This window comes from Perissodus microlepis, chromosome 8 (genome assembly GCF_051167445.1).
Source record: "Perissodus microlepis isolate ML-2025 ecotype Zambia chromosome 8, ASM5116744v1, whole genome shotgun sequence".
Classification (NCBI taxonomy): domain Eukaryota; kingdom Metazoa; phylum Chordata; class Actinopteri; order Cichliformes; family Cichlidae; genus Perissodus; species Perissodus microlepis.
In genome coordinates this window covers 25,160,212-25,187,477 of record NC_140468.1, presented here as the reverse complement: position 1 = coordinate 25,187,477, position 27,266 = coordinate 25,160,212, and the positions used below count along the sequence as shown (strand labels likewise).

The following is a 27,266-nucleotide window of genomic DNA, read 5'->3' as shown; positions in this document are numbered from 1 at the left end:
CTGGTATGCCTTTCTGTCCTTGAATAAACCACTCAGCTGAAACTAATATTGCATTACTTACCACTTAAAGTAACCTTTAACCATTAAATGTGCATGCTATTGGTATAACTAACCCCAGCTATTTAAATCTTTCAGTTGCTTTTAATTTACACCTTTAAACCAAAAGAAATTTTTGGATTTGTTTTGAATCTCTGTTCATTTGCATAATTTGGTATTGTTATGTGGGAATGCTTAATGTAATGTCACTTTTTAATTTAATAATAATAATTTAAAGAGAAATAATTAGTAGTTAGCGCTGGAAATTATAAGCAAGCTTTGTGTCTCCCCTGCTGTGTGTTAACCAACTGTCTGGTCCCCTTTTCCAAGCTGGAGCAACCTTTGGGTCTGGAGGCTGATGTGACGCCCCAGATGAAGAGGCCCGAACTGGTTAGTTCTCAAGCGCAGAGTTTAACAAAGAAGTACCAGGAGACCAAAGAGCTCCTGAAGCTGCAAGAGCTGAAAAAGCGCAATATGCAGGCACAGCTTGGCCTCTCGCTTTCTCACCTTCCCATCAAGGACCCTTACTTTTCTGAATCCCACAAAACATCCATCCTGGAAGGCCCTCCCCCTGAACTTGTCCAAAAACCAGTTAGCTTTTTAATCCAGGACACCACAGAGGCTATTCAAGAACTAGAGGACTTAACGCATGACAATCCTCTGACTCTAAAGGAGCTGGCGAAAGTGTTGAAATTACATAGCTGTAATCAAGACACAGCAGAGAAGCATCAACTTCAGAAGCTGCTGGAGACCTGGAAGCACCAGCAGGAGTTAGAAAATGAAACCATAAAAAAGAGTTTAGCTAGAGCTGGAGAGAGCATCCGCAAATATGAAGCTCGTCTTCTAACCATGGAGGACATGGTGGGGAAAGTTCACAAGCAAAGTTTTGAAAGCCTAAAGGGCTCCTACAGTCTTCTGTCCAAAACTGAAAACTACTCAGAGTCGAGTGATGAAACTATTGGGATGCTGTCTCAGAGGATTGAACTTTTAACTAGTGAAAATGGAGCATTGAAACAGCGATGTCAGGAGATAATAAATCAACTGACTGAGGCTGACAGAGAGATAGACAGACTGAAAGCTGAGCTCATCAGCCAGCAAGGTGGCAAACAGCATCACCTTGTCTTGGAGGAGCTGAAAAGACTAAAAGCTGAACTGGCTGAAAACCAAGCCAATGCCATAGACAGGGAGTATTATGAGAGGGAGTTGAATGAGAAGTCCTTGAGGCTCCATGAAGCGCTTGTTACATTGGAGGAGCTTGGCAGCATCCTTAAAGACACTGAAAAGAAGCTACAGTTAAGAGAGGCCACACTGAAAGGTCTGGGCTTCCAGGGAGATTATGAAGATGACGAATTAAACCCAGAGAAAGAGCAACTCCAAGAGCTGCTTGAAGCCTCAGAAGCAAAGTTATTTGAGACCAAGTCAAGCCTTCAGACTACAGAGCAGCGCTGTATGGAACTAGAAGCTAGGAACAGTAAACTAGTTGAACTAAATCAGAAAATTGAGAAGGTCAGCAGAGAGAAGCTAGAAGAAGCAGAAAATGAAATAAGGGTGCTAAGAGAGAAGCTAGTAATGAACATGAGTACAGATGAAAAGGATGCTGAATCTGTTGAGGCAGAAGAGAAGCATGTGGATGATAAAGGACTTTTAATGAAAGTAGTACAAGAGTTTGAGATGAGGTCTGAATCGATGAATCAGGTTGTAGAAATGTTAGAACAGGTAGATGTTGATGTTGAGAGTATGCTTGGTGAATTAAAAAGCACTTTATTTTCCTCTTCAGAGGAAGAGACATTTTACCCGAGTGGAAAAGATGCGTCATTCGTGTTAAAGGGAGAGTTCTGGAGCCAACTGTTGGGCACCACTGTAGCAAAATCAAAGGAAGACGGACAGAGCCGTGACAGAGGGGTAGAAGAACAGATGATGGCAGAGAAGAGTTTAATGCTCTTGATTAGGAGGATTTGTTCGCAGGCAGACGTTGGAAGTGAGAGAGTGACAGATTTGGGATCGATGTATAGCTGGCTTGATAATGAAACAAATGCTCTGATTCTTAAACAGTTAAAAGAAATTCTGGAGGAAAAGTCGCAGAGATTTAAGCAGATTGCCTCCAGTTTGAAGCTTGATAAAGATGACAAACTGCATTCTTTGGCATTAGCAAGCTTTGGCCAACAAACACAATCTTCCGAACATCTGCGTGAATCTCTCAAAGAAGCATACATATCTTACTTGATTATTAGGCTCAAAGTCCAGTATGAGAAAGAGCTAAAGAAAAAAGAGGAAGAAGTAAAGATGCCTGGCTTGAATTGTCCAAATTGTCCAAAATTAAGAGAAGTTGCCAGTGGGCTTCAGTCCAAATTGGCAGATCTTCAAAGTCAACTATCTGAGGCGTATTTGAAAGCTGCCCCAGGGTCTCAAACTCGGATTCAGATTGAAGGAGAATCCATTGATTCAGTCGATAAAACCATTGAGCTTCATGATATGATAGCCAAGCACAGGAAAGAGCTACGAGAAGTCAAAGATGGCTACGAGCAGGAAGTTGATAAGTTGAGGCAGGAAATAGCAAAAGCCAACGAGACACTTCGTCTCCGTTCAGAAGAGAATGTAAAAGAGATTGACTCGCTGACGAACTGTATGGAGAACTTGAAGGAGCAGCACGAGAGGGAGAGGAGTCGTCTCCTGGAGAGGTTTGACCGGGAAATGGAAGAGCTGCGAAGCATGATGAATCTAGCAACTGCAGGCAGGAATGAAGCAGATGACAACGTACCTTTGGATCACGCCTTGACCCTGAAAGAGCGCATCCAAGAGCTGGTGACCCAAGTCTCAGTCATGACCGAAGAGATGAGACGGCGCGAAGAGCAGGGCGACGTAACCATTCTGCGGCTGAAATACGAGAAAGACCTGGAAAACCTGAAGGTGGAAGTGCTCCTTGTCCTTGCCATCCTCCATCTGTGATGCCTTGTTTTCCTTTGTGGCATTCCCAGATCCCCCTCCCTTCCCCAACATCTACTCCCTTCTCTCGCTCTTTGTTCCGTAAACCAATTTTCTTTTGTGTTGCATGAAAACTAACCTGCTGTAGGTTTATGTTATCACTGATGCTGCTTTAGTTGTTTATTGAGGAACCCATTTTGTTGATGTTTTGGCAAAGTTACCTTAATGAATACAAGATTGAAGCCTCAAACTCTGACTTGGAGTTTGAAGCTGATGGCTTCTCTCGAATTTGGGCTTCAGAAATCTGTCAGTGCCCCACTGTTCTGTGAAATGAGTTCCTCTATTGGTAGTTGAGTGTGCTTACTGATCTAATCTCGGCAGTTTTAGTTACAAAGCAAATAACTGATCCTTTGCAGCACCTTGAAGTCTTTTAGAGTTAAGAATTTTAAAAAGACCATTTCTATTTTCAGATTAATATTAACTTTAATTCTTTTCCTTTTGCTGTTTCTACTGTTTATTCCATACTGTGACTGAAGACAACTGAGGAGCTAACATTTCAGTGCATTCAGTACTAGCTTTTTTTCTTGAACTTGTCAGCAGCTAATTGGCAGCACTTGTGATGAAACCCAATATTTTCTCAAGCAGAAAAACTAAATGCCACTCCTAAGATAATAAAGGCTTGTCCTCATATACAGGGTTGGGGGCGGGTTTCCCATTCGGCTCCAAGAGCTGCCCAAAACTGCACACCTCTGCAATGGTGAAAATGCCCTCAGTGACAAGACGTCACTGAATAAATATCTTGATCTGAAATTATTTGATATTTTCTTGAACATAAAAGACAACAGCTCCTAGTTTTTCAGTAGGATTTGTATTGGAGAAGGTTTAATACAAATTCCATAATTATACCTTAATTTGCAAAGGTATGCTTCCAAAAACTCCTGAATCCAGATAGGATAGGCTTCCAATTGTTATTTGTTCCTATGCTAGGCCTCACATTGCCATCCATAAACTACCAGAGCTAAAAGTAAATAAAACCATCCCCCATAAATCATCCCGCTATCAGAGGCACAAACAAATACATTAACACAATCAGCCATACCTGTTTATTAAACACAGTTTCTGAGCACTTAATGCAGGGATGTTTAATTTGATATGCTTACATGAATGAGTGTTTGGGGTTGTGTCTGCTAAGTTTCAGTTTTGAGGTAGTAATTGTCGTTCACAGCTACAGTACGTTCTGTGATAATGAAATCTGTGACACCATGAATTCAGTAGATGTTGCAGAAAAACACAATTCAACTTTAACAGGGCAAACGGGACCTAGTTATAATTTTGCATGTCTAGAAGAGGGAATAGACATACGGCTTTGGTCAAAAGTTTATTTACACTCATCGTGGATATGAGTGTTGTTATTAATAATGAATTCTTTGGAATGATTGTATAGCATACATCTTTATTCACTTTATAAACAAGAATTGGGTGAACAATTTCAAATTCATTTAGGATTTTCTCTGAAAGGCTCGAATATAAACATATATTCATTAAAACCTTTAAGAAGTGGTCACAAAGGTTCTAATATATCTTTTAACTTGACAACACCAAGGCTTATTACTGTTAGTTATTTATTAGCGATCATGATTAACTGCAGCTGGTAATTTCTCTTTGCCAGTACTTTTTGGATTGACCAGTAACACCTAGAATCACCATCACATGATACGAAATTGGCCAGAAAGTTGAGGACCAGCAAGGCTCAAGTCTGCCATGAGCTGGAAACCGCTAACTGTTACTGTCCAGAGTGAAGCCAGCTTTCAACCTCCACTCAAATTTGCAGCTATAAATTTGGAAGCCAAATGGCTTCTGGAGAACATTGTATATGGTCAGACAAGACTAAAACTGAGCTGCTCGGCCCCAATGACAATAGGTATGTTTGGATAGTGCAATACAGACTGGTAAAGTAGCAAGATTGCATGAAGATTGCATTATGAAGATGACATTTTAATTCATCATTCACGCAGCTTTGTAGCACACCAGTGAGTTTTACTTGTGTTGGCTCCTCATATAGTCTCTTTGACTTCAGGCAAACAGAAGGACCTGGATCGGGGCACAGCCACCAACCAAACACCCAGATTAGTGGCAGCGAATACAGGACGGAAGTAGGGCAAGGTTTTAGGTTGGGCGAATGCAAAGGCTATTGAAATCTCTTCTTATTGAGGATTATTATTCTCCCTCACTTTATCCTCACCATCCAGAAGTGGCAGTTTTGCAAGCTGATTGGGATGTCCTATGACACATGTAATGTTTGAGACACCCAGTTATATAATTGTCAGCTTAACCACACATTCCACCAAAGATTTGGCCTCCAGGCAGATTAGGATTTGTGTGTTAGCTATAGGATACAAGTGCTGTTTGGAGTCCGGATTTCCAGAAGCTCGGATATTGTGCTGTGGACAGGAAATGGCAGCTTTTTTTTCTCTTACATCTCTCTCATTGTCTTTGCCCTTTTCTTCAGTGCGTTGTGTATCCTGTCATTCCTTTTAATCCTTTTTGTACTCACACAGGCTCAACTTGCTCATGGCTGACAAGCTCAAGCTTGCAAGTGAATTGCTATAACTAAATTGATGATCTTTACTGACATATAATTATATATAAAGGTCCAGGAGGTTTTTCCTCCTGCTCAGCTCCTGATCAGGAGAACCTTTTGGTCCCACGTTCAGGTGACCTGTAAACTCACAGCTGCAGTGTGCTCGCTTTTTGCCACAGGCCACCTGTGAGAGAGGTTTCGCTGCAATGGAGGAGTCTCACCAGAAAGTGATCGACGAGCTGCAGAAGAAACACCAGAGAGAGCTGGAGAACCTGAAGGAGGAGAAGGAGAGGCTGCTGGCCGAGGAGACGGCAGCCACCATCGCAGGTAAATAGAAAAAAGTCGTACCAACTGTATCTTTTTCCTACTATATCTTTAGCTCATCATAACTTGCTTACAATGCGTTACAATAAGTTTTGATTAAAAAGAAACTTTTTGTTTGTTATCTCAGCTATTGAAGCAATGAAAAACGCCCACCGTACAGAGCTGGAGAAGGAGCTGGAAAAGGCTCGCAAAGCCAACAGCAATACGGAGAATGCAGACATCGAGGAGATCCGCAGACAGCATGAGTGAGTTCTTCTCATACCCATAAGCACCAAAGTGTTTGTAACAAGCCCCTCATTCATCTCAGCTGATGAGGGGTGACAAACTATCAGGCTGGCTGAACCAGTGATCATGCCTGGTGGGACATGTCAAAAATGCTGTGAAGTAGTTGTTTGACAAGATACAGTGCATTGTATTCTGTGTCCTGATTGGCTGTAGACCATTGTCAATCAATCTCATGCCGTGTCTCCTGTACAGTACAGAATGCGTTCAGCTTGTCAAATTTACATAAATCTTCGATCACTACCAGCGTGACTCTGAAGTGCTGCACTGTATGTCTGTAAGTTTTCTCCCCAACAAACACAACAATGTCGATGAAACGTCGTCACCTGCAGGTGCCTTTGGTTTCATTCTATAATACTGGTCTTATTTTTCTAGCAGGTTTGAACTTTGAGAGTTTAAACAAGAGAGAAAAGTGTAAAAATGTTCATTCCTGTCTGAACAAAGTGTGTAGTGAGGGGTTTTACAGCCTTAAAACATCTGTAATAACTGTAAAAAATAAAGTAGGCTACTTCGCAGATTTCACTTATCGCCGGTTATTTTTAGAACTTAACTCCCGCGATAAACGTGGGACCGCTGTATACTTAGAATATCTTATAAAGACAATTTTAGGTAAAAACTGAACCATTACTCCGTACGGTGTGGAGGTCTGTTATGCAGTGGTGGATTTTGGCTGGCACGGTTTGAGTCTATGTCCCTGACATTGAAGGAAAGCAGCCTTCCATGCAAATGGTTATAGGATGAATATTATTTGAGTTATCTTCTGGCCACAGCTGGCCTCAACTCAAATCTCAGCTGAGCTGAACACCTATTGTTAGCTATCAAAGCATTAGACTGCTTTTTTGTAGAAGAAATAAAATTCAGTTCATTTTATATTGTTAGGCAAAGACCTTAATAATAATTCATTAATGTAGAGAAAATCCCAACAATCATGCTGGTCATGGATACATAAAAGAATATTCCTGTTGACTAAGTAGTCCACTAGACAACTGCGAAAACTGTTGGAATTGAGCCCAAGGTTAAAATTGTCTGTACAAATATTCCACATGTATTTAAGAGTTGACTGAAAAAAGTAATGGTTCGTGTAGCTCAACTCTGAGTGTAAGATAATTGTACTAATAGGTTTCTGCTGACTGTGCAGGTGTCACTGCTGACTTGTTGGGACATGCATGCATCCATGCATGCATGCATGCACTGTGTTCAGCAGCTTGACACCCTGTGATGCTTCACACAGGAATATGTGTGGAAGTGCAGGTCTTGACTATAAATCACACTGCATTTAAACTGGCTTCGATTTTTTTACATTCTCTATTTTCACTTTGATGCCGGATAAAAGGAGAAGCTCTTTTTTTAAATTGCAGGGAACAGTTTGCTGCTGTTTATTTGCTCTGAAATAAAAGTACTCAGCATTAACCCCAAACTAACAGATGCCAAAGAACTGCCTGACCTTCAGGTTTTTTTCACTCCTGAAGTATTTTTTTCCTCTCTGCATGGTGTTGAATTGTATTTCAGGGAGGAGTTGTGTTCCTTCCAGCGGGAGATTGAGGTGTTGTCGGAACAGTATTCCCAGAAGTGCCTGGAAAACGCCCACCTGGCCCAGGCACTGGAGGCAGAGCGACAGGCCCTCAGGCAGTGTCAGAGAGAGAACCAGGAGCTCAACGCGCACAACCAGGTTCCGACAGAAACGCACACTGCTCACCTGAGCGCACAAATAACTGTGTTATAACTGCCCCAGTGGGCATGAAAGTGCACTGTCATTCTGAGTCTTCTGATTTGCTTCTGTGGGATGTTTTCAGGAGCTGAACAACCGACTGGCAGCAGAAATCACTAAGATGCGCTCCATGACCTCTGAGGATGGAGTGGGAGACACAAATACCACAATACAGGGGAAGGAGCTCTACGAGTTAGAAGTAAGGTTCAAGTCGCATAAGTTCCTGGATGTGAAACGTATGAAAACGAGTCTCTGCTAGTAAGGTTTTAATAGCCTCTCCTCAGGAAATGTTTCCACCCTCAAGGTGACTTGGCTCATATTTTTAGCATAATTTTTTCTTCGTCTTGTTTTCCAGGTTATGCTGCGAGTGAAGGAGTCTGAAGTCCAGTACCTGAAGCAGGAAATCAACTCCCTCAAAGATGAACTGCAAGCAGCCCAAAGAGTAAGTTTCAGTTTTTATTCTTTCCCCCTCATAAATTCATCAAAGATCTAAAGATAAATCCTTTCTCTGAACTGCCAAACAATGTGCTTTCAGGATAAGAAATATGCAACAGATAAGTACAAGGACATTTACACAGAGCTGAGCATTGTCAAGGCTAAAGCAGAGCGGGATCTGGGCCGGCTCAGAGACCAGCTGCAGCTGGCTCATGAGGCGCTCGGGGAGCCGGCGCTGGAGGAGGTGGAACGAGGGGGCTATGGTACGAAAACGCGCCGCAAAACACACCTCATGTTGGAATCGACTCACACCCAGACTCTTATCTTATTGTGACCGACACATTTTTTCCTCCAGATATCATGAAGTCCAAAAGCAACCCTGACATCCTCAAGATGGCAGCTGCTGCAGCGAAACGCTCAGAGCGCACCATGAGGTCAAAGGTGAGTGTCCTGTGAAGGGGCATGCAAAAAGTTTTATCAGATGTGTTAATTCAGGTTTTCTCATTGAACTCTATCACCCATTGTATCATTGCTCAAGCAACAGCAGATATTGAAAGTGGTTAACTCCAGCCTTCAAAAGCCTGAGAAGTTGTTTCCAGTGACTTGCTGCCACCTACAGGTCACCTGCTAAGTTGCATGCAGCATTGCATGCAAACCGGCTGCATTTTCCTGATCCATGTCGTGACTCCCATCAGAACTGCATTGTAGGCATTGTATTGCAAATGAAACACCGCAGTAGTCTTACACACACTTGCCTGTGTGTTTTCCCCCTTCTGTCTTCAGTCTGTGAGTCGAGACATGCCCTGGGACAGTTAGGGCTGCTGACGACGTGTAAGCTTCCTCCCCCTTCTCCTTTAGGTAAACCAAACCAGACGCACCCATGGGTGGATAAGCACACCCTCCTGTCCTCCACCTCTCAAGCCACTCAAAAGATCAGATTCTGCACATTAGTATGCACAAATACTCCACACTTGCATGGTGGTGAAGAATGAATGTCAGGTTTGGCAGAGTGACTGTGTATGTGACTTATCACTGGGCTTGATTACTAATATGTGGGTCCTTTCACTTTATCAGCCATGAACTGTATTGTATGAGGGGGTTACTTACACAGTGCTAAACAATAAAGTCCCAAACCTAATAAAAAGCTGTTTGTCAGACAAGTCAAGATGCACCTGAATTCTTAATTAATCAGCACTGTTAGGCAGGTAAATGATTAAAATGACAAGAACAACATGGAAAAACTTTTCCTTCATCTTCACTTTCTCAATAAAATCACAAAAGTAATTTTGCTTGAATATCTTTAAATAGACTTGTTAACATGAGAGTTTTTGTCTTAGTAAATAAGACAAAAAGAGGAAATATTCACAGGAAAATAATACTAGAAGTGTCTGCATCTAGTGGACTCAATATTTTGTTGTTCTTGCTGGTTGGTTAAACACATTTTACTAATGCACCAATGCATCAGTTCCCAGTTCAAAGATGCGGTTGGCGACTAACCAGCACGATCTCTATGAAGGGAAGTTGTGAATGAATAAGGGAGGAAGTAAAGAGGTCACAGCCTTGCTAACTGCCACAGTGCTTTGATGTGAAGCTGCCTAGCTTGGAAAATGCTTTTTCAGTTTGAGTGACATTATGACAAAGGTAAATGTAAATCAAATATAAAACATTGGCCAAGACATGAACTTCAATCACAATGGTCATTTTATTTATTGCACATTTTGTTATACTTTTAATTCAATGTGCACAAAGTAAAAACATAAAAAGCAACATATGATTTACAGTGAAAAGAGCAAAATAAAATGCAAGTTAACAGTGAGAACAAAGAGGTTTGGAGTCTGCTTTTGAATATGTGCAATTAGCTAAACATTAAAAGAACTTATATATGTAAAATGGAGAAACTTAGAGGTGAAGGAAAAGTGTTGACTTAACACAGTTGAGTTAAACCCATTTTATGCTACCTTTTATCAGTTTTGGGACTCCATAGCACACATGCTAAAGAAGGGTTTGCTATCAGTTGTAGTGTGGTGTGTTAACACTCTATTTGAGAGGGATAACTCACTGGGTGACATCAGGTTTACACTGGGAGAAACACTGCTTGCTCAGAAACAGCACACGTGTCCAGAGTTGTGTTCATCATAAACTTATTTAGCGTCTGCTTTTTCTCTCTTCATCCCACCAGAGTCTGAAGGAAGGGCTGACAGCGGAGCAGAGACTCCACCTGTTTGAAAATAAAGACACTAAGGAGTTCTGACAGTGACACGTCACATCCCCCTACCTTGCTGCATGTTTAGAAGCCCACTATATTTTAGCTCTGTAATGACTTATTTAGTAACAACTACACACTGGTCACCAAACACAGATCATTTATTATTAAAAACATGCTATGAAGTTTGAATTTCATGTTTAGTTTGCATTCCATGCACTTCAGTTAACTGTGACTTTTTTGTATTTTTTTTTCCTTACTGTAAATACTGTTTTTAAATGAGCATTTTTCATGCATACACTAGAACTATGACTGTGTAAGCTACTGTTTTAACTCTCTATACTGTTGCTAGCCAAAAGCATAAATGTGATGTTAAATGGCTAAACACAACTACATAATGACGAGTAATACTTGCATAACAAAACCGTAGGAATGAGTCTGGCGTTCAGTCTGCACGTTAACGCTCCTCCTCTCCGTTATCATTCCAGCACAGATGGAAGTGTTGCTCAGTAAACAAGCTATAGAACAAAAGTGCTTGTCTGCATTAGAAAAAAAGTGCTCACCCATGTTGCTGCTTTGTGTTACTTTGAAATTAACATCAAAGATGTTTCTGCAGTCTTGGGAAAAAAAATCAGATAAAATCAGTGCGCGACAGCTGAATGCATCTGGACAAGATTCACTGACTATAATTTAAATATATATGAAAGTTTATATAGATTTTTTTTCTCTCACTGCAATCATTGGTCCAACTGTATAGGAGTTGCTGGAGTTGGTTTATGTTTGTAGTCTTGTTCAGTGGCAGTCCCTTTGTATTTATTTAAGTGGTTGGGATTTTTCTTTCACATTCCCATTCCTCTGTACTCTATTATTGTAAATATAAAGCAAATATACACCAACTGACTACAGGTTTATTAGCAATAAATATTTTTGCACCCTTTTCTGTGTGTTTTGAAGTTTTGTTCCAACTTTCAAACCACATTTGAACTCGAGGTGTGTTTTTATGGGGATAAATATTCTCAACAAACACTGAACACGACCTATTTTATTGTAATGCTTAAAGTCAAAGAGGGTTGGGCAATGCACAATCAAATAAAACTGTTTAAAACTGACACCCACCCCCATTAAGAATATCTGGTAAATACACAGCTGTACATATCTTCTGGCTAATACAATCGCAGTGATGGTAGGATCATGGTAAGAAGTCGCTTCTCTACAGCAAAAATAAGTCACAACGAAGGACTGAAGTTCACCTTTCAGCAAGACACCTCATCCCAGATATGGATATGGATTTCTCTCCTAATATTAGCTATTTGCTGATTTGTATGTATGACTCCAGAGACATGAAAACAAAATGAAAAAGATGTGAGAAACACTACAACCATTTAATTAGTGCTAATGACGCATAGTTTTTCCATGAGAAGGCATGCTGCAACGTCCCCTGTAACATGTTTTGAATGAAACAAACACAACAACCAGTTGATTTGAGCAGAATGTAAATGAGAAAATAAACAACTCCACACATAACATATATTAGGGAATCTATTTTTTGGAATAAAAGTGTCTGCTAACATTTTCAGTATCATTATTCATCTTAAAAACTATTCACAGAAACCAAAACCCCTTTTTTTTGTACCAAACTCTAAACATATTTCATTCTGCAAAGTTGACCAAATTGAACATGACCCTATGTGAACGAGCCATGAGTGGAAGTGCAAAAAAATTACAGTAGAGGAACTATTTTTTGTACTTCCACACTGGCTTCATTTCTCAGCTCCAAAGGTTGTCCCTTGGTGTCACATGGTCTGGCTATTACGCAGTAATGTGCTGTGACATTCCTTTGAGGCTGGAGTGAAAAAGTTTGGCGACAATGAGCATATTCTATTACTGACCATGGTTTAACAAATGGACGTAGTAATTTATTTAGTATAACCCAAAATGAGACTTATAATTAGATGTGTTGAGGTGACTGTTGTGATCTGGCCTTATATAATTAAAATGGAATTGAATAAACCCAGGAACATGTTTACAATGGCCTGTTTTAAATTTCTGAAAAACTATTTTCTTGCCATTGTTTACGACCTTCTTCATAATGGTCATCAGCTGTTTATTGTGCTTTAGCAAAATAATTCATTAGAAAGTAGTATATGAACTAATTTTGTTACTTACCTATGAACAGTCCTGTAGTTTTCATTTCTCTGCTGCGTTAACAGGTTGCTTTGAGGCCATTAAAAATAACTCAGATCTAAGGCACTTGTGCTTGGCTTCACTGTTCAGTTGCAGAAGCTATTTTCAACTATAGGAAACCTGAGCAAACCAAGAGAGCATTTTAATACCAGCATTCCAGCCTGCACTCCTCTGGACTAATTACATGTACAGAAACAGGTTCAAAGTTCAAAGTGTGATGTTATGATGAAGTAGTACATGCCATACTGCATATGTTTTGCATGCTGCATAGTACAGTACATACTTTGTGAAGGCAACAACCAGTCATACCTACTGCCACTTAGGATCACCAATTAACCTGACCTCATGCATGTCTTTGAACTGTAGGAGGAAGTACCCAGAGAGAACATGCAAACTCCACACACCGTCTTGCTGTACGGTCACACATTACATTGCAACAAATGTTATTCACATCACCAAGTGATTTTAATGTAACTTTTGTTGTACAGTATGCATTATGTGTATGTTAGTGGTATACTAATTGGTGGAATACTTCCTTATCTCAGTCTTACCACTGTGATATTGAACCTAAAGTGTGTTACCACTTTGGATTTCATCATTATTTATTATTCATCTCTGGGTCTCTTTCACAACTTGTGTTTTGTCCTGTCTCTGTCACCTCACTTCCAATGGCTCATGGCGTGGCATGGGTCCCCTCCCTGAGCCTCTTCTGTCAGAGGTTACTTCCTGTTAAACGGGAGTTTTTCCTTCCCACCTTCGCCAAGTGCTTGCTCATATGGGGTCATGTGATTGTTGGGATTTTCTCTGTATTATTGTTATTATTAGTAGTACCTCACAATATAAAGCACCTCAAGTGTAGTGACTTGATGCTAATATAATGAAACTGAACTATTATTATTATTAGTAGTAGTAGTTGTTGTTGGCCTTTCTTTAATACTGCTATCAGTAGCAACGAAAGATCATAAAACACTCGACTGTAAGGCACTGATTAGTACTTTCTATTAGAGCACACCACTCGTCTCCCACAATGCCTTTCTGTTCCTTAGCCGAGTGACAACTGTTTCATTGCTCGGTTTGACTTGTCAGGGAACCCGATATCAGATGACGGCAATGCTGAATAAAAAGAAAACACAAAAAACTTTTCATCATCAGTGACTAGCAGCAGAACGTTGACCTTGAAGGTCAACGTCACAAACCAAGAACATATATAACTGCACAAACGTGTAACATAACTGATGCCTAGTTCTGAGTTTTATGTACAAGGTCAACGTTCTGAAGCTTTGACAGCTTGCACGCAACCGCTGGATAACTGGCAAATTAATTTATCTGGAATAGATACTGAGTTTCATTTCGCAAAACCTTTTTTGTATTTGGACTTTGCTTTTTATTGACATGTTAAAATTGTAAAGCACTAAACCTACTGGTAATTACTTTATTGTGAAAGGAGTGCCCGGAAGCCTTAGATTATGTACAACTTGACAGTGCTGCTATCAGAGTAGTGTGTTCCTGGAAAGTGTGTGGATCTTTATTTAATTTAGGGCTTTCTCTCTTTGTAGTTTTTACCGGGGTTCATTAGAATAGATGTGTTGCTGAAGGAGATGTGGGGCGGGAGGGATTCTTAACTGGACATTTAAAAAAGCTGCGATTTCTCCCGTCCGGGTAAGTTTTGATCAGCAGCAGAACAGCACAGCGCATTACCTCCGCTCTGTCTTTGTTTCATCCAGCCGGGCCTTGCCCCGATGCTTGCCGTTCTCTTTAATTGAGAGAACGTCTCGCCAAACTCCATGAAAAGTAACCCGTAATTTGATAATACCTTGGTTTACGTGTTGTTTGGACCTCTACTAGCGAACAGGATGTCTTTCTCTAAATCTTTAAGATCTACTCTTCAATTCGGAACTCATTTAATAAAGCAAAGACCACAATTTTAAACAAAATAAAACATTTTTAAATCTCATTGGCTGCTGTTTTCGCACTAAAGTTAGTAAGAGCCGCAGTAGGATGCAACCCACGGTGTCTGTCACTGAGCTATAAAAGTTGTCAATTTATCGGAATAATCACACTTTGCGGGCAGTGGACCTCGCCGAAATGAACAGTGGCTGTTGTCGATAAGTAGAAGTTGATAAATCACGTTTTGTATGATACGGTTTCCAGTCTTCAACGAAAAAGCCCTTAAAGTTCTCAAATCTTTAATGCAGTTAGAAAATGTTACCGGAGCCGGGCCTAGCTAGCGTTAGCTGTGGCTAAGCTAACTGTGGTTAGCAAGCTCGACCTGTTAGTTCTAGTAGTTAAAAAGTCAGTCCAGTGTTCGGACAGAGATTATTGGGTAAACGTAACAACTTTTTATTCAGAACATTTAATACTATTAAGACAATTTGGAAATAAGCCAAAGCGTAAATTGTCAGTTAACCCTTGCCATATTCTCCAGCGTTAATGAAAATCAAGCACACGTCAGTTTCCAAGCTAATTTTAATAGCATGACTTCATTTGTACGGGGTTGTGGTTCAGTTCTTTGCTTCAAATGAAATAAGCTTACTTTTGAGTGTGTTGAATAACAGTGTAACAAAGTGTCAACTCAATGTAATGGTAAAAAGTAAAACTGTGATTTGGAGCATTTTGGGGGAAAGAGCATTTGGTCTTAGGAAAGCCACTCTGGTTATCCTGTGTAGGGGTGAAATAAACTGATCTCTGTATGCCACCATTTATAAGCTAACATGAATATCTTCTTCATTTTTCTACTGCAGTTGTTATGGAGCAGCCACCAGGGAGCATAGATGATCTACAGCCTCAAGACCTCTCTACTTCCTGCATCCCCACTGTGATCGACCTGACCAGGAAAGGGGAAGAATGTGTCCTCAACTCCACGACGGCTTTTGATGGCTTGTCGATGGTCAAGAGCCCCGGCTGGTTCCCAAACTCTGGGAACAGCAACCCTGGATTACAGGGATTCTCAGAGACCAGCTCCTCAGACATCGCACACCAATCAGGGGATCAAATTCAGCCAGACAATGCCTTCTCGCGCACTACAGTCACCCTTTCATACGTGAGCCGGTCTCACGTCTTCTCTTTTCAAGACACCCTATCTCAACACTCGCCTCTGTACAGTGTGTCGCCTATCAGCAAGTTCTCCCTCCACCCTCCTTGTGACACAGATAAAGGGCTCGGGGAGACCGGCTATGCAGTGAACCAGCATTATTTGGCGCAGGTTGAGGGGCCCGAGGACCTCGCCACACAGACGGAACTTTTTCAGTCATTGTCTCAGGCTCAAGGGGGACTGGAGAACAATGTGGACAGAACACAGGACTCTCATGAGTGTAACAGTGGAGTCACTTTCGGTGACGTGGATGTTGAAAAGCCGCTACAAGGCAAAGAGGATCACAGCCTTGCTGGTGATGACAGCCCATATCTGGATAACTGTTCAGGAGCATGTGCCGAATCCTCACCAGAGACTGTCACCCCTGTCACAGAGAAGGACGAGGAGAAAGCAGGCTCTGAGGTGCTCTTTCTCATGTCTAAGACACCAGAGCAGGTGGTTGCCTCAGACAGTGCGGGTGCCAGAGACCTTTGTTCACTGAGCAGGGAGTATATAAGTCCTCTGGAGGACCCCGTTTCCCCCTCTGCTACCTCACTGGACGATGTGGAAGATGTATTTGTCCTGCCTCAGGCCTCAAGCTCACCCAGCGGCGACAACTCTTATCTTGAGACAACTGAGGGGGTCTCGTGTGATAGCTTGAATACAGAAGGGGCCATTCAGCCAAGCTCTGGCATCAGCGATGGCACCACAAGGTTGGATTCAAGTGATGAAAATAAACAGCCGGGCAGTAGACGAAAGGCTGCGCTGGAGCCTTTGATCGACTTGACAGATGATGTTTGTGCAGCGGAAGTTCCTGAAAACAATCACAAGACTGTTATTCCTCACATGAACGGGAATGCAAAGGCACTAGAGAGAAGTTTGAAAGAAAAGAAGCTGCCAATACGTTCCAGCAGAGGGACACGGCTAGAGGCCATAGTTATGAATATAAATTCAAGCAGGTATAAAGTATCAGGATGCATACGCACTAGTAACAAAGTTAATGCTTCCCAGTCAACATCTAGCGATTCCACTATATCTATTTCTAAGAAGAAAAACTCTGTGTTAGCAGGTAAAAGGAGAAGCCGAGTAAAAGTGTCTGCCTCAGCGAAACCAGCGAAACAGAAAGCAGTAACTCCTCTGAAAAGAGGCAAATCAAATAACCTGAATACTGACAGCTGCAAAGACTCTACCTCTGATTCAGAAATGATCGGTAATTCTAAAAAGTCGCGGCGGAGCGCACCTCCAAAAAGCCCCCGGTCTGCTGCGCGGAGAGAGAGTTCAAAGACTGAACCGATGAATGTTTCCCAACCTGTGCACCCACCCCAAACTAGCCCTGTGAAGTCAAAGAGGAAAACCTCCCCACAGTCAAGTCCTCAGTTTGCTCTACATAATAACTCAAAGGAGGAGCCTGAACTGCTTCCTCAGCCAGACCCCTCAGTGGAAATCCAGGTGGCAAGATTTTCTCCACCATCAAAATCTCCAAAGAAAAACCAAGGCAAAGCCAACAGCAGATCTCCTGCTAGCAAAGCGTCGCCCACTGCCAAGACGAAGGCTGCTCGCACTCCCAAAAGAAGACGAAAGAAACATAAACCGGGTCAGTCTTCGTCCATGTTTTCCCCAAAAGAGCCTGAGATCAAGCTCAAGTATGTCAACTACAAGGAGGATAAAAGGGATATGAGGCCAGACAGTTTCTCTCCGTTTATCCACGTGGAGCGTCAGCAGTCCTCTCCATCGCTGTGTACTGTCGTCAATTACCCAGAGGAGGTAAGGGCGCAGCACAAGAAGGGCTCGCAGCAGCAGCAGGCTAATACCAGCGGCTTCATTTCTGCAGTCGTACCCAGCACTTCCTGTCTGCAGCTGGGCCGGGTGTCCACTCACGGTCAGGATCAGCGCCCTCTTATCTGCTGCCTGTGTGGGCAGTCAGCCAACGCCATGGACTTGGGGGACCTTCACGGCCCTTACTTCCCTGAGGGTTACCAGCCGAGCACCAAAAAACCAGCCAGCACTTTAGGCCTCAAAGAGGATGACTACAGTGATTCGGACTCTTCATCTTGCAGCATGAGAGGAAGGGGGAGGAAGTGTGCCACTGTGCCCGCTGTGCGGGCCCTGAGGCCTGGAGCTCAGCTGAAGAAGAGGGGCCTAATGGAGAACCACCGATGGAACAACAGCAGCATCAGCACAGGCAGCCCTGCAGCTAAACGAGTGCGGTCAGATGCTAGCTCTGCGAATGTGGAGGACTGGTATAGCCCCCCTGTGTTGCTTCTCCAACCTTGTGAATACTGGCTTCATGAAGACTGCGGCATCTGGTCTGCAGGCGTGTTCCTTGTGAAGGGCAAAGTGTATGGCCTGGAGGAGGCTGTCAAAGTAGGCCAGGAGATGGTAAATCTGCACTTTAAATTTGGAGTGTTGCACAATAGCACATGGACTCATAGCTGATATAATGAAGCTGGAAATGAAAGCAGCATTGTGATGTTAATGTACTGCAGGTGGCTTGTTTTCTGTGCCTGTAAGAGAGTTATATATTTTAAATGCTTTCAAATCACTGCAAGAGGAAATAATTAGCTTATTAGCTCAGTTAGAAAAACACTGGAAATTATTGGTGCAGGGAAAACGACAGTGAGACACTATTTTTGGGGAGATCTCTTTACTTTTTGGCAAAGTTTTAACCATCTACACAGTAAGATGGATACAGTGCATTCCCTTTTGAGGCCAAAAGTCAAAATTTGCAAATAGCCAGTCAGGATTTCTCACCTGGAACACCTCCCTCAACTCAAACTTCCAACTCGGAAACCTGGAGCAGTCTCACTAACTGTAGTCTGTGTAGCCACTGTTGTATATTTTCTACTGGCTAAAATAGTGATATGCACTGACCTTGTTCTGTCTGTGAAAGTGCTGCAGCAGTGTTTTTAAGTACTAAAATCCAAGCATAGTGAGTGTTGTTAGTGATGTATTAGTAATAAATATATACGCTCTCCCTTGCTGAGGAGCAAATGAAATCCTGATTTTCCAACTTTGCTACCAAGACTTGGTAACCTCGAGAGTGACGCCACTCCCGGTTCCAACATGGGTCCTCCAAGGCCGTTATTCTTAAGGAGAAAAATGGTGCCAGTGGCTTTACAACCATCTAATTACAAGCACTGTGCAGTCAGAGTTAGGTCTAATTTAGCCCTTTATAACCTATTTGATATAACCAGTTAGAAACCTTGTGAGAAAAGGCGAAAATGACCGAAAGTTCATTTAAAGGTTCTAGTTTCTGAAACTATCCTTATTCAGCATGTAGTTCAGATGACCTAGTCCAGAATTCCCCCAATGGTTCATTTGCCTCTTTTTAAGATAAGATCATTAAATTAAACATTGATCTCTTTTTAAGTCATTAGTAGAAATCTTGCGTAACTTAAGGCCTTCGATATTTATATGATGATCTCAAATGTGTGTTTCATAAAACAGTCCCTGCAAAATGTGTCACAGCAAACTTTTGACTGTTGGTTGAGGTCATACAGCTCAAGATAGCCTGAGCTAGCTTGCGTTCATCCATTGTTCTACACATACACTTGAGAGACTGCAGCTGGAGGAGCAGCTAGTGCCAGCATGTCCCTGCTGCCACCGGAGTAGGGGTTATGCATAGAAATTAATAGAAGTGATAGTATATTTTAGCTTGAGCATGCCTCGGGGACTTTTAGTTTGATGCCTGATACGACTGAAGATCAACATTGGCATCTTAAAGTCAAAGTGTCTCCTGTATGAAGGGTACACCAAGGCAGCGTTCTTTCAATTTCTCCTAAGGTGATAAGGTGTTAACCATCTTAAACCATCATGAGTCAGACCGGTGTCAGATTGGTGGTAAATGCAGCCTTTCGGTTTCGCTTTATTTTGAAAGACTGTTAAAGAGCCTCACTGTTTACATCAGCCATTGTACATTATGACGACTGCTGCTGAAGGCAGTGTTTTAATTAAAACTATATAGTAATTACCTTAGTGCTATATATCCTGTCCCATGTAGTAAAAGTGGAAATCACAGCTTGCAGAAGTGTGCACGATGTCTTCTTAACCTCATCTGCTGTTTTTTCAGACGTGTTCAGCGTGCCATGACCCAGGTGCTACGCTGGGCTGTTTCTTCAAAGGCTGCCCCAACAAGTACCACTACAGGTGTGCTCTGGAGTCAGGTACGCAGCAGAGCAAAAACTCTTATCATGCCAGTCTTGTGCAATTTTAAAATTTGCATGCATGCTTAAGTTGTAGACTGTATGTAAAAGATGGACCCGTGTTACTTTCATTGACCAATAATTTTCGTCATAGTTTGAAACTTTTGTCACGAAATGTCTGTGAAGGTTCTCAGTCATCCAGGTCATCGTAGTCAAAGGAGCTTGCAAAGAAAAGCGTCTGGACTTCTTTAAGTTGCTTGAAGACGTTTCACCTCTCATCCGAGAAGCTTCTTCAGTTCTAAGGTCAAATGGCGGAGAGTCCCAGATTTAAACCCAGTGGGAGTATCCCCCCCCCCCCAAAGAGGGACAAAAGGACCCCCTGATGATCCTCTAATCACCTGAGCCAAGGTGTGAAAATGGGTGTGGGTCCCAATCAGCCAAGCTCCTTTGACTTTTGTCACGAAATAAAAATGAGATAATGCGGGACAAGTTTGGAAGTGATACAATCTGAAGTAATCTCCTTGTGCATATTTGACTCTGGCCAATGCGGAAGTGCCTCAAACTTGGATTCTTTCTGCTGGCGCCTGTGTTTGGGGAAAAATGCTTTCAGTTGTATAGAAGTCTGCGGGAAAACGGCCCTGGCTCTAGGTGACATCCGTAAACCTTTTACTGAGTGTTTTATAGTCTTAACTGGTAGTTCCAAGTTTTCTTAAATACAGCATTTTTTCTCTAATAGTCAAAAATGCAAAGTATGTTTTAGGGCTTGGTGGCCAGGTTCATCTTTTATATACAGTCTATTTTTTCAGGCTTATCTTGAGTGTTGAATTTACTTATAGTAGCACGCAGCCCTGCAGGTTTTCCTCTGGTGATTGGAATTTTTGCCACCACCCACAGTTTGATGGAGTAACTTTAGATTTATGTATGCCATCTGCCCCTCTGACTACTGTTTTTACTTTTTCTTATTTACTTTTTTTGTTCCACATCTGAAGTCTCAAATTAAACTTTAACAGGTACAAAGTTAAAGTTGAACACATACACCCACGACTGTTGCTTTGTGTTCAGTGTGTGCGTGCACGCATGCGCACTGTTCTGAAAATAGCTCCTTTGTGGAGGGCTGTTGGCTCTTATCACTTCCGCTCAGGCTGAACTTGCACGTGGGGGCGTTTGAGCCTTTCAGATGAATCAGTGCATCATTGCCAACTCCTGTTCTGTTCTTGTTCTGCAGACTGCGTACTCATTGAAGAAAACTTCTCCATGAAGTGTAAGAAGCACAAGGTGAGCAGCAGTGCTCTTTAAAACTGTATTTGTGTGCGCTTTGAAAATGTATGTTTGCTCTTATTGAAGATTTGGCTTACGACCATTTAAAAACGTAACCTCTGGATTTGTGATGTCTTCTTAGAACAAGACATTCAAAGGCCCCTCCAGGGAGCAGATGGGACGAAAGGGGACAGAAACCTCGTGAGGTCAGTAAATACTTTTTCTGCTTTCTGCTGATCAAACCACTGACAGAAATATATCGGGCAACAAGAGAGCGTTTTTTGTATTTTTAAAGCTGTGAGCCAGTATAGTGGTTATCTTGGTTTGGGGTATCTGCTGAGCGGCAAAAGTACACAAGCTAATTTTAATTTAGCTCGTTTTCTAAACCCACAGTACAGATTTGCACAAGGCATCAACTTCCTGAAAAGCAGAATTGAGCATGGTTTTAGTTTAACCTCAGCCACAATCAAATCATATATAGACGTGCTGTTACGTCTAGAACATAGACATGCAGCCAGAAATGAGTGATTCCATTTAACTGTTTCCGTTAACTGTTCATGATATTATAACAATCTGGAAGTGAATGGGAAAGACAGCAACTCATTCACAAAGTGATCGGCCACGTAACACCACACAGCGATTTCAGCAGATGCTGAGGCGTGTGTGCAGAATGCAGAGGTCGCCAACTTTCTGCTGAGTCGATTGTTACAAATTGAAAATTGTTTCCAAATTTCATGTGGCCTTCAGGTTAGCTCAAGAACAGTGTGTACAGAACTTAATGGAAAGGGTTTCCATGGCTGAGCAGCTACATCACCAACCACAATGCAAAGTGTCGGATTCATGGGTGTAAAGCATGTCGGCACTGGACTCCAGAGCAGTGGAGACATGTTCTCTGGAGCAGCGAATCACACTTCTCTACTACTGGTGGTTAGGATCCAGAACCCTGGTGTGACGACTCATGTAGTGGCAGCTGCTGCTACTTTTTTTGCTCTCTATGAAATGCATTGAGAGGTTTTTTTTTTTTTTTTTGTTTTTCTCCTGTTAGAAGATTCACCTGCAGCATTTTCGCAGGCCTTCCCACCACCTCGCTGGTAACCATGGCGACACTGGACCAGGGTTGTTCTGACTGACAGCTAGCACCTGCAAACCTTAACTTCACCCTCTGTCCTTCAACTGCACTGTTAACCCCCACCAGGCACTGGGACTGGAGGACCCCGGTCACCTCCCTCAGTCCAGTCTGACAGTACTCATCAGCCAACACCACCCGCGGACTGACGAGAACCGTTCTTGAAGTAACATGCTGAATTTGTTATTTGTGTAGTTATTTATATGGGATGTTTTGGTTTCTTTTTTCTTCTTCTTCTGAATTAAATATGAATAACAATCAAAGATATTTAATTTTTTTAAAGATTTTCTAAGTATTTGATTATATTTGGGTTATTTATTCTTGTATTGGTTTCTTTAGCAATTGTCAAAGAGGTTGGATTGAGTGTTGTGTTTTTGTTTTGTTTTTTAAGTTATTGCTAAAGCAGTTTTGATGTTGAATTAAACAGCCAGTCATGGAGACAGAAAGAAGGGGCTGGTGGCTCAAGGTAGTACCCTCCCAGAGTAAAGGTACCTGATTATCGTCAACACAACAGGGATCCAGATTTAATGCAACACCTTGTTGGATCATTATGCTTTCTGTTTCCAGTGCAGATTCACCCAGCAGGTGTTACTGAGCGAGCCGCAAAGCGTGCATGTATTTGAATGTATTTTCACAGGAAGCACTTTGGCCCTCTGCTCCAGCTGCAGTATTACTGTCTTCAGCTGACCGCTGCCTCCAAACGTTGTTGGCCTCAGGCTCTTATATCTGGCTTTTGAGGCTCATTGGTCACCTTGTCAGATCCAACTGCCTGCCTCCCACCTCGGCCTGAGAGAATTTCTGCCTGTACGATCTTTAAATCAGTTTGGATCTTAATTAACTTCAGTCTGAATTATTAGGAGCTGTGTTAGGGGTTTATAAATTAATAAACAATTAATTTTCTTCCACTCCTAAAGGAAAGGGAATCCTGTGTTAGATTTCCCTTTCATCATCTCAACAAACCAGCCCCCTTAGACTACAGGACCACTCAGCTGCTCACTTGACTTCAGACCCAACAAGGAGGGGCAACAGTTACTCTGGTGTTCCATCAGTCTTAAATTGAATAGGAATGGCCGCGCTAGTATTAAGGTTCCTGATGTCTTTACTTGGGCCTACATGCTGCTTTTGAAGAAGCCTTATCTGACTTACCAGCGCTACATGGACTCGGTGTTCCTTCACTAGCTTGTGGTCCAACAAGAAATCCGTGGATGTACTGCACACGGTGTTCCTGAGGGCAGCTTGCATGCACTTTTATGCAGCAGACTCTGTTGTTAGTAATACCAGATACGTTCTGGGCCGCCTCCTAGTAAAACCCTCTGACTGCACAGGTACTCACCTACTCTGTGGGACTTGCTCAAACCCAGCGTACCTGTTGAGGACGTCAGACTCTGTTTTTTGTTTTAGAAGAAAAAGTCTTTGTGATCAGTGTTGGTGTTAAAGTCTGTGTACTTCTCCTTAGCGCCATTAGGAGCAGCGCTGTGCTGTGTGAGGCCCATTAAGCCATTACTCGATGTCAACAGACATCCACACAGAGGCAGCTGAAGGCTTCGTCTGCTTAGTGTCTCACCAGCAGCAGCAGGATTCAAAACACACACACACACACACACACACACCTCTCTACCCTGAAAACACCATGTCTGTTCCATTTGTGCCATCTTTTTGTTTTGCCGTTTTTATATTTTGTTGCAGTGAAATAATAAATGTTTTAATCAACCATTTTTAAGTAAGCAGGTGTGTCACTGAGCCTGTAGTTCTTTGTTTTTTGTTTTCCAGTTTCAAGCACTTGTACCAAATAGAGATTTTGGAGAATGTTTTATTATTACAGTCTTGCAAAATGCTTGGATTTTTTAAAACTATGTTGTATGTGTGTTAATCTCAGGGCTGAATCTCAGATATTCGAATGGGTTTTTATGTTTGTTTTCTTCTGTTGTGTCAACCCCACATTGACTGGAGCAATGATACGTGTAGCAGGAAGTGCTCATCTCCTCGATGTAACGCCTTTTTTCTGTCCTGGTTACACACTACTCGTCACATTCCAACGCCGCCTCCATGTGTCCGTCAGTGATGCGGTGTTTTGTTTTAGGACATGACTGCTTCACTGTCACACTTTTGTTGTCGTCTTATTTTTATGGTAACTTTTTTGTATTGTCTTGTCCATTTGTTGGAGCACCAGAGGTCATGTAATTGTTTAAGAATAAATATTTTGTTCACTGTTTTTCTGAAAGAATTTTTTATCTTTATCTTGAGTAAAGTTTTTATCTCATAATATAGACATATTAGAATACTGCAAAGCATCAGAATGACTAATATGAAATTATATATTATGATAAAAATAAATGTGAAATTGATATATGGTTATAGCATTTATCCCTTCATCCTGCATACTGAGGTGATGTCCACAGTTTGGCTCAGTTTTTCCAAAGTTGAGACATTTTTGTCTTTTTATTTATATGATTGGGAAGAAAGCAGACAAGGGACAGCAGCATAAACCTGCAGCCATCTACAGATTTTTGTTGAATGCAATACATAAAACAACCACACACACCCAAAAGAGAAGGAAGGGATGAAAGCATTTAAACCTGGGACACCTCCAGTAACTGGATAAAACCGTAGATGCTGCTCTGGGCGCAGTCGTTTGAAAGATGTAATCTGAATAACAATTATCCAGTTTTGACAGGGCCCTTACTTAATCCACTGCACCTTTGTCTTGGTTGTTCAAAAGGACATTTTATAAAATCACTCTGATCCAAAACTACTGAAAGCCTTACTGGTAATAACCAGTAATTTTACTGGGATGCAGAGGGCGCCAAAGTTCATGCAACAGAAAAGCTCCCTTATTAATTCATGATATTAAGTTTGACATTAACAGCTATTATGTGAAATATCTAGTTAGCAATGCATTTGCTGTTTAATTCATAACCATATTTCACCTGCTTTGTCTTTATGAGAATGTAACAGCTCACAAACACTTAGCAAAAACACAAAGACAGGTGGAACTCATGCATGAGTAAATATACTATTTAAAAGGGCGATCGTGGCTCAAGAGTTGGCAGTTCATCTTGTAATCGGAAGGTTGTCGGTTCAAGCCCCGGTTGTGTCTTTGGGCAAGACACTTCACCTACCGCCTACTGGTGATGGCCAGAGGGGCCGATGGCGCGATATGGCAGCCTCGCTTCTGTCAGTCTGCCCCAGAGCAGCTGTGGCTACAACTGTAGCCTCCACCAGTGTGTGAATGTGAGAGTGAATGAATAGTGGAATTGTAAAAGCGCTTTGAGGGTCTCGAAAAGCGCTATATAAATGCAATCCATTATTATTAGAAAACAAAGTGTAAAAGAAGGGCTACAATGCAGTTTGCCATTCTCTTCACTCTGTTTTCTTGTTTGACTGCCTTTTGACTTTTTATTTCATTTTTCCTTTGAAGTCCATTCTATTCAGTTTCAATTCAGTTTTATTTATACAGTGCCAAATCACAACTACAGTCGCCTCAAGGTGCTTTATATTGTAAGGCAGCAGTAATACAAAGAAAACAGAGAAAACCCCAACAATCATATGACCCTCTATGAGCAAGAACTTTGGCACCAGTGAGAAGGAAAAACTCCTTTTTAACAGGAAGAAACCTCCGGCAGAACCAGGCTCAGAGAGGGGCGGCCATCTGCGGTTGACCGGCTGGGGGGAGAAAGGAAGACAGGACAAAAGCACGCTGTGGAAGAGAGCCAGATATTAATAACAACTAATAACTGAATAAAGAATGGTGTATCAGTATCTGTCTGAATCCAAGTATTTGCTGGGATCAGAGTGATTTGATATTTTCAAGCAAATTAATTAGTTACAATGTCCTAGAGGGGCGGGAAAAGAACAACAATTATCAAAAATGAAAATAAAGTACACGGTTAGTGTCTGAGTAACCCATGGCAGTGCCCCAGCATGCACAACTGTGAAACTGAGGCAACTAAATTCAGCCATCACCCACTGTGGTTACACAGCTGTTCTTTTCCAACGTCATTATGTTCATCTCCACTTAGTGAATAATAAGTAAAGGGCCTGCTAATTTTCTTTATGTTGTATCAGTTTAAATGTTTGCTGTATGTACAGTAAAAATGCAAAAAAGTCATTTATATACAACAAGTGTTCTTCGACTGCACTGGGGTACGATAGGTTAAAGCAACTTTTTGCTAAACTATAAAACAAACGCTCTTTACTGTGATTTTTAGAAAATTTGAAGGTCACAAGCTAATTCATCATTAGTTGCATGCTATCAGGCGTCTATGGCCTTGTTAGGCTTAAATATTAGAAGTTAGTTACTGTGTCAGCTCCCTGAATCCAGAATTGAATTTAAAGTCCTCCTCCTGATATACAGAGGCATAATTCACCATCATGTCTTAACGATCGTCATATTAAATGGCAGAAACAATTCTGTGCATGATTCTCCTCTTATCTGCTTTGGTGCAAATAATTTTTTTTAACTTACTTTGAAAAATTCTGGTAAACATGACTGAACCTTTGCCTCGCGTTTGATAATTAAAGGGTTCGCCTTAAAACTGGTGCATTAACCAAAATCTGAAATTATTCTTCTGAATTATACTTGGACACTGCAGTCAGCCACCCAGCATTTATGTTTCTATGGAAACATTGTAACATATATCCAAAATACTTTACTAGCAGCATATACCTTTATTCAAAATTTGTGGTTTAAACTCATACAATACTAGAAGTAATTTATCTACTATTCTTGTTTTATTCATATATAAATTTCAGTGCACTATATGAACATCATTAACCTGAGCCCCCAAATTAAAATTAAAAATTAAAACTTTCCTGCCAGAGGTCTCTTCCTGCTAAAAGGAAGTTCTTTTCCCCCACCATCACCAAGTGCCTATTTACAGGTTACCATGGAGTGTTGAAATTACTTATTTCTTCTTGGTTATAAAATTTGTCCACATTCATTAGATGCCCCTAAAAATTCCCTTGTGTGAATGCGATTACATAATTTCACCTGTAT

The 27,266-nt window shown here is 41.6% G+C and overlaps 2 protein-coding genes across 5 annotated transcripts in view; both read left to right on the top strand.

Moving 5' to 3' along the window:
* The window catches only part of mpripb (myosin phosphatase Rho interacting protein b), a 45,673-nt gene extending 34,245 nt beyond the window's left edge, over window positions 1-11,428 (top strand). The window contains exons 16-24 of one of the 3 annotated variants that reach the window (XM_084938377.1): window positions 367-2,943; window positions 5,719-5,866; window positions 5,991-6,108; window positions 7,655-7,814; window positions 7,939-8,052; window positions 8,209-8,295; window positions 8,389-8,551; window positions 8,644-8,729; window positions 10,468-11,428. In XM_084938377.1, coding sequence (XP_084794503.1) covers window positions 367-2,943; window positions 5,719-5,866; window positions 5,991-6,108; window positions 7,655-7,814; window positions 7,939-8,052; window positions 8,209-8,295; window positions 8,389-8,551; window positions 8,644-8,729; window positions 10,468-10,539 — 3,525 coding nt within the window. In that variant the 3' untranslated portion in view covers window positions 10,540-11,428. The remainder of the gene's footprint in view (window positions 1-366; window positions 2,944-5,718; window positions 5,867-5,990; window positions 6,109-7,654; window positions 7,815-7,938; window positions 8,053-8,208; window positions 8,296-8,388; window positions 8,552-8,643; window positions 8,730-10,467) is intronic. The other 2 variants (XM_084938378.1, XM_084938379.1) reach the window with 2 other exon arrangements.
* Window positions 11,429-14,115: 2,687 nt separating this feature from the next.
* LOC146382089 (uncharacterized) lies at window positions 14,116-24,482 on the top strand. Of its 2 annotated transcripts, none has more exons than XM_084938381.1 (6): window positions 14,116-14,334; window positions 15,417-18,124; window positions 19,815-19,908; window positions 21,113-21,162; window positions 21,287-21,350; window positions 22,216-24,482. In XM_084938381.1, exons 2-5 carry the CDS (start codon window positions 15,422-15,424, stop codon window positions 21,347-21,349), a joined length of 2,910 nt encoding a protein of 969 aa, XP_084794507.1. In that variant the 5' UTR covers window positions 14,116-14,334; window positions 15,417-15,421; the 3' UTR covers window position 21,350; window positions 22,216-24,482. The 2 variants fall into 2 exon arrangements, with proteins under 2 accessions (XP_084794507.1, XP_084794506.1); XM_084938380.1 differs by having other exon boundaries at window positions 22,190-24,482.
* The last annotated feature ends 2,784 nt before the right edge of the window (window positions 24,483-27,266 follow it).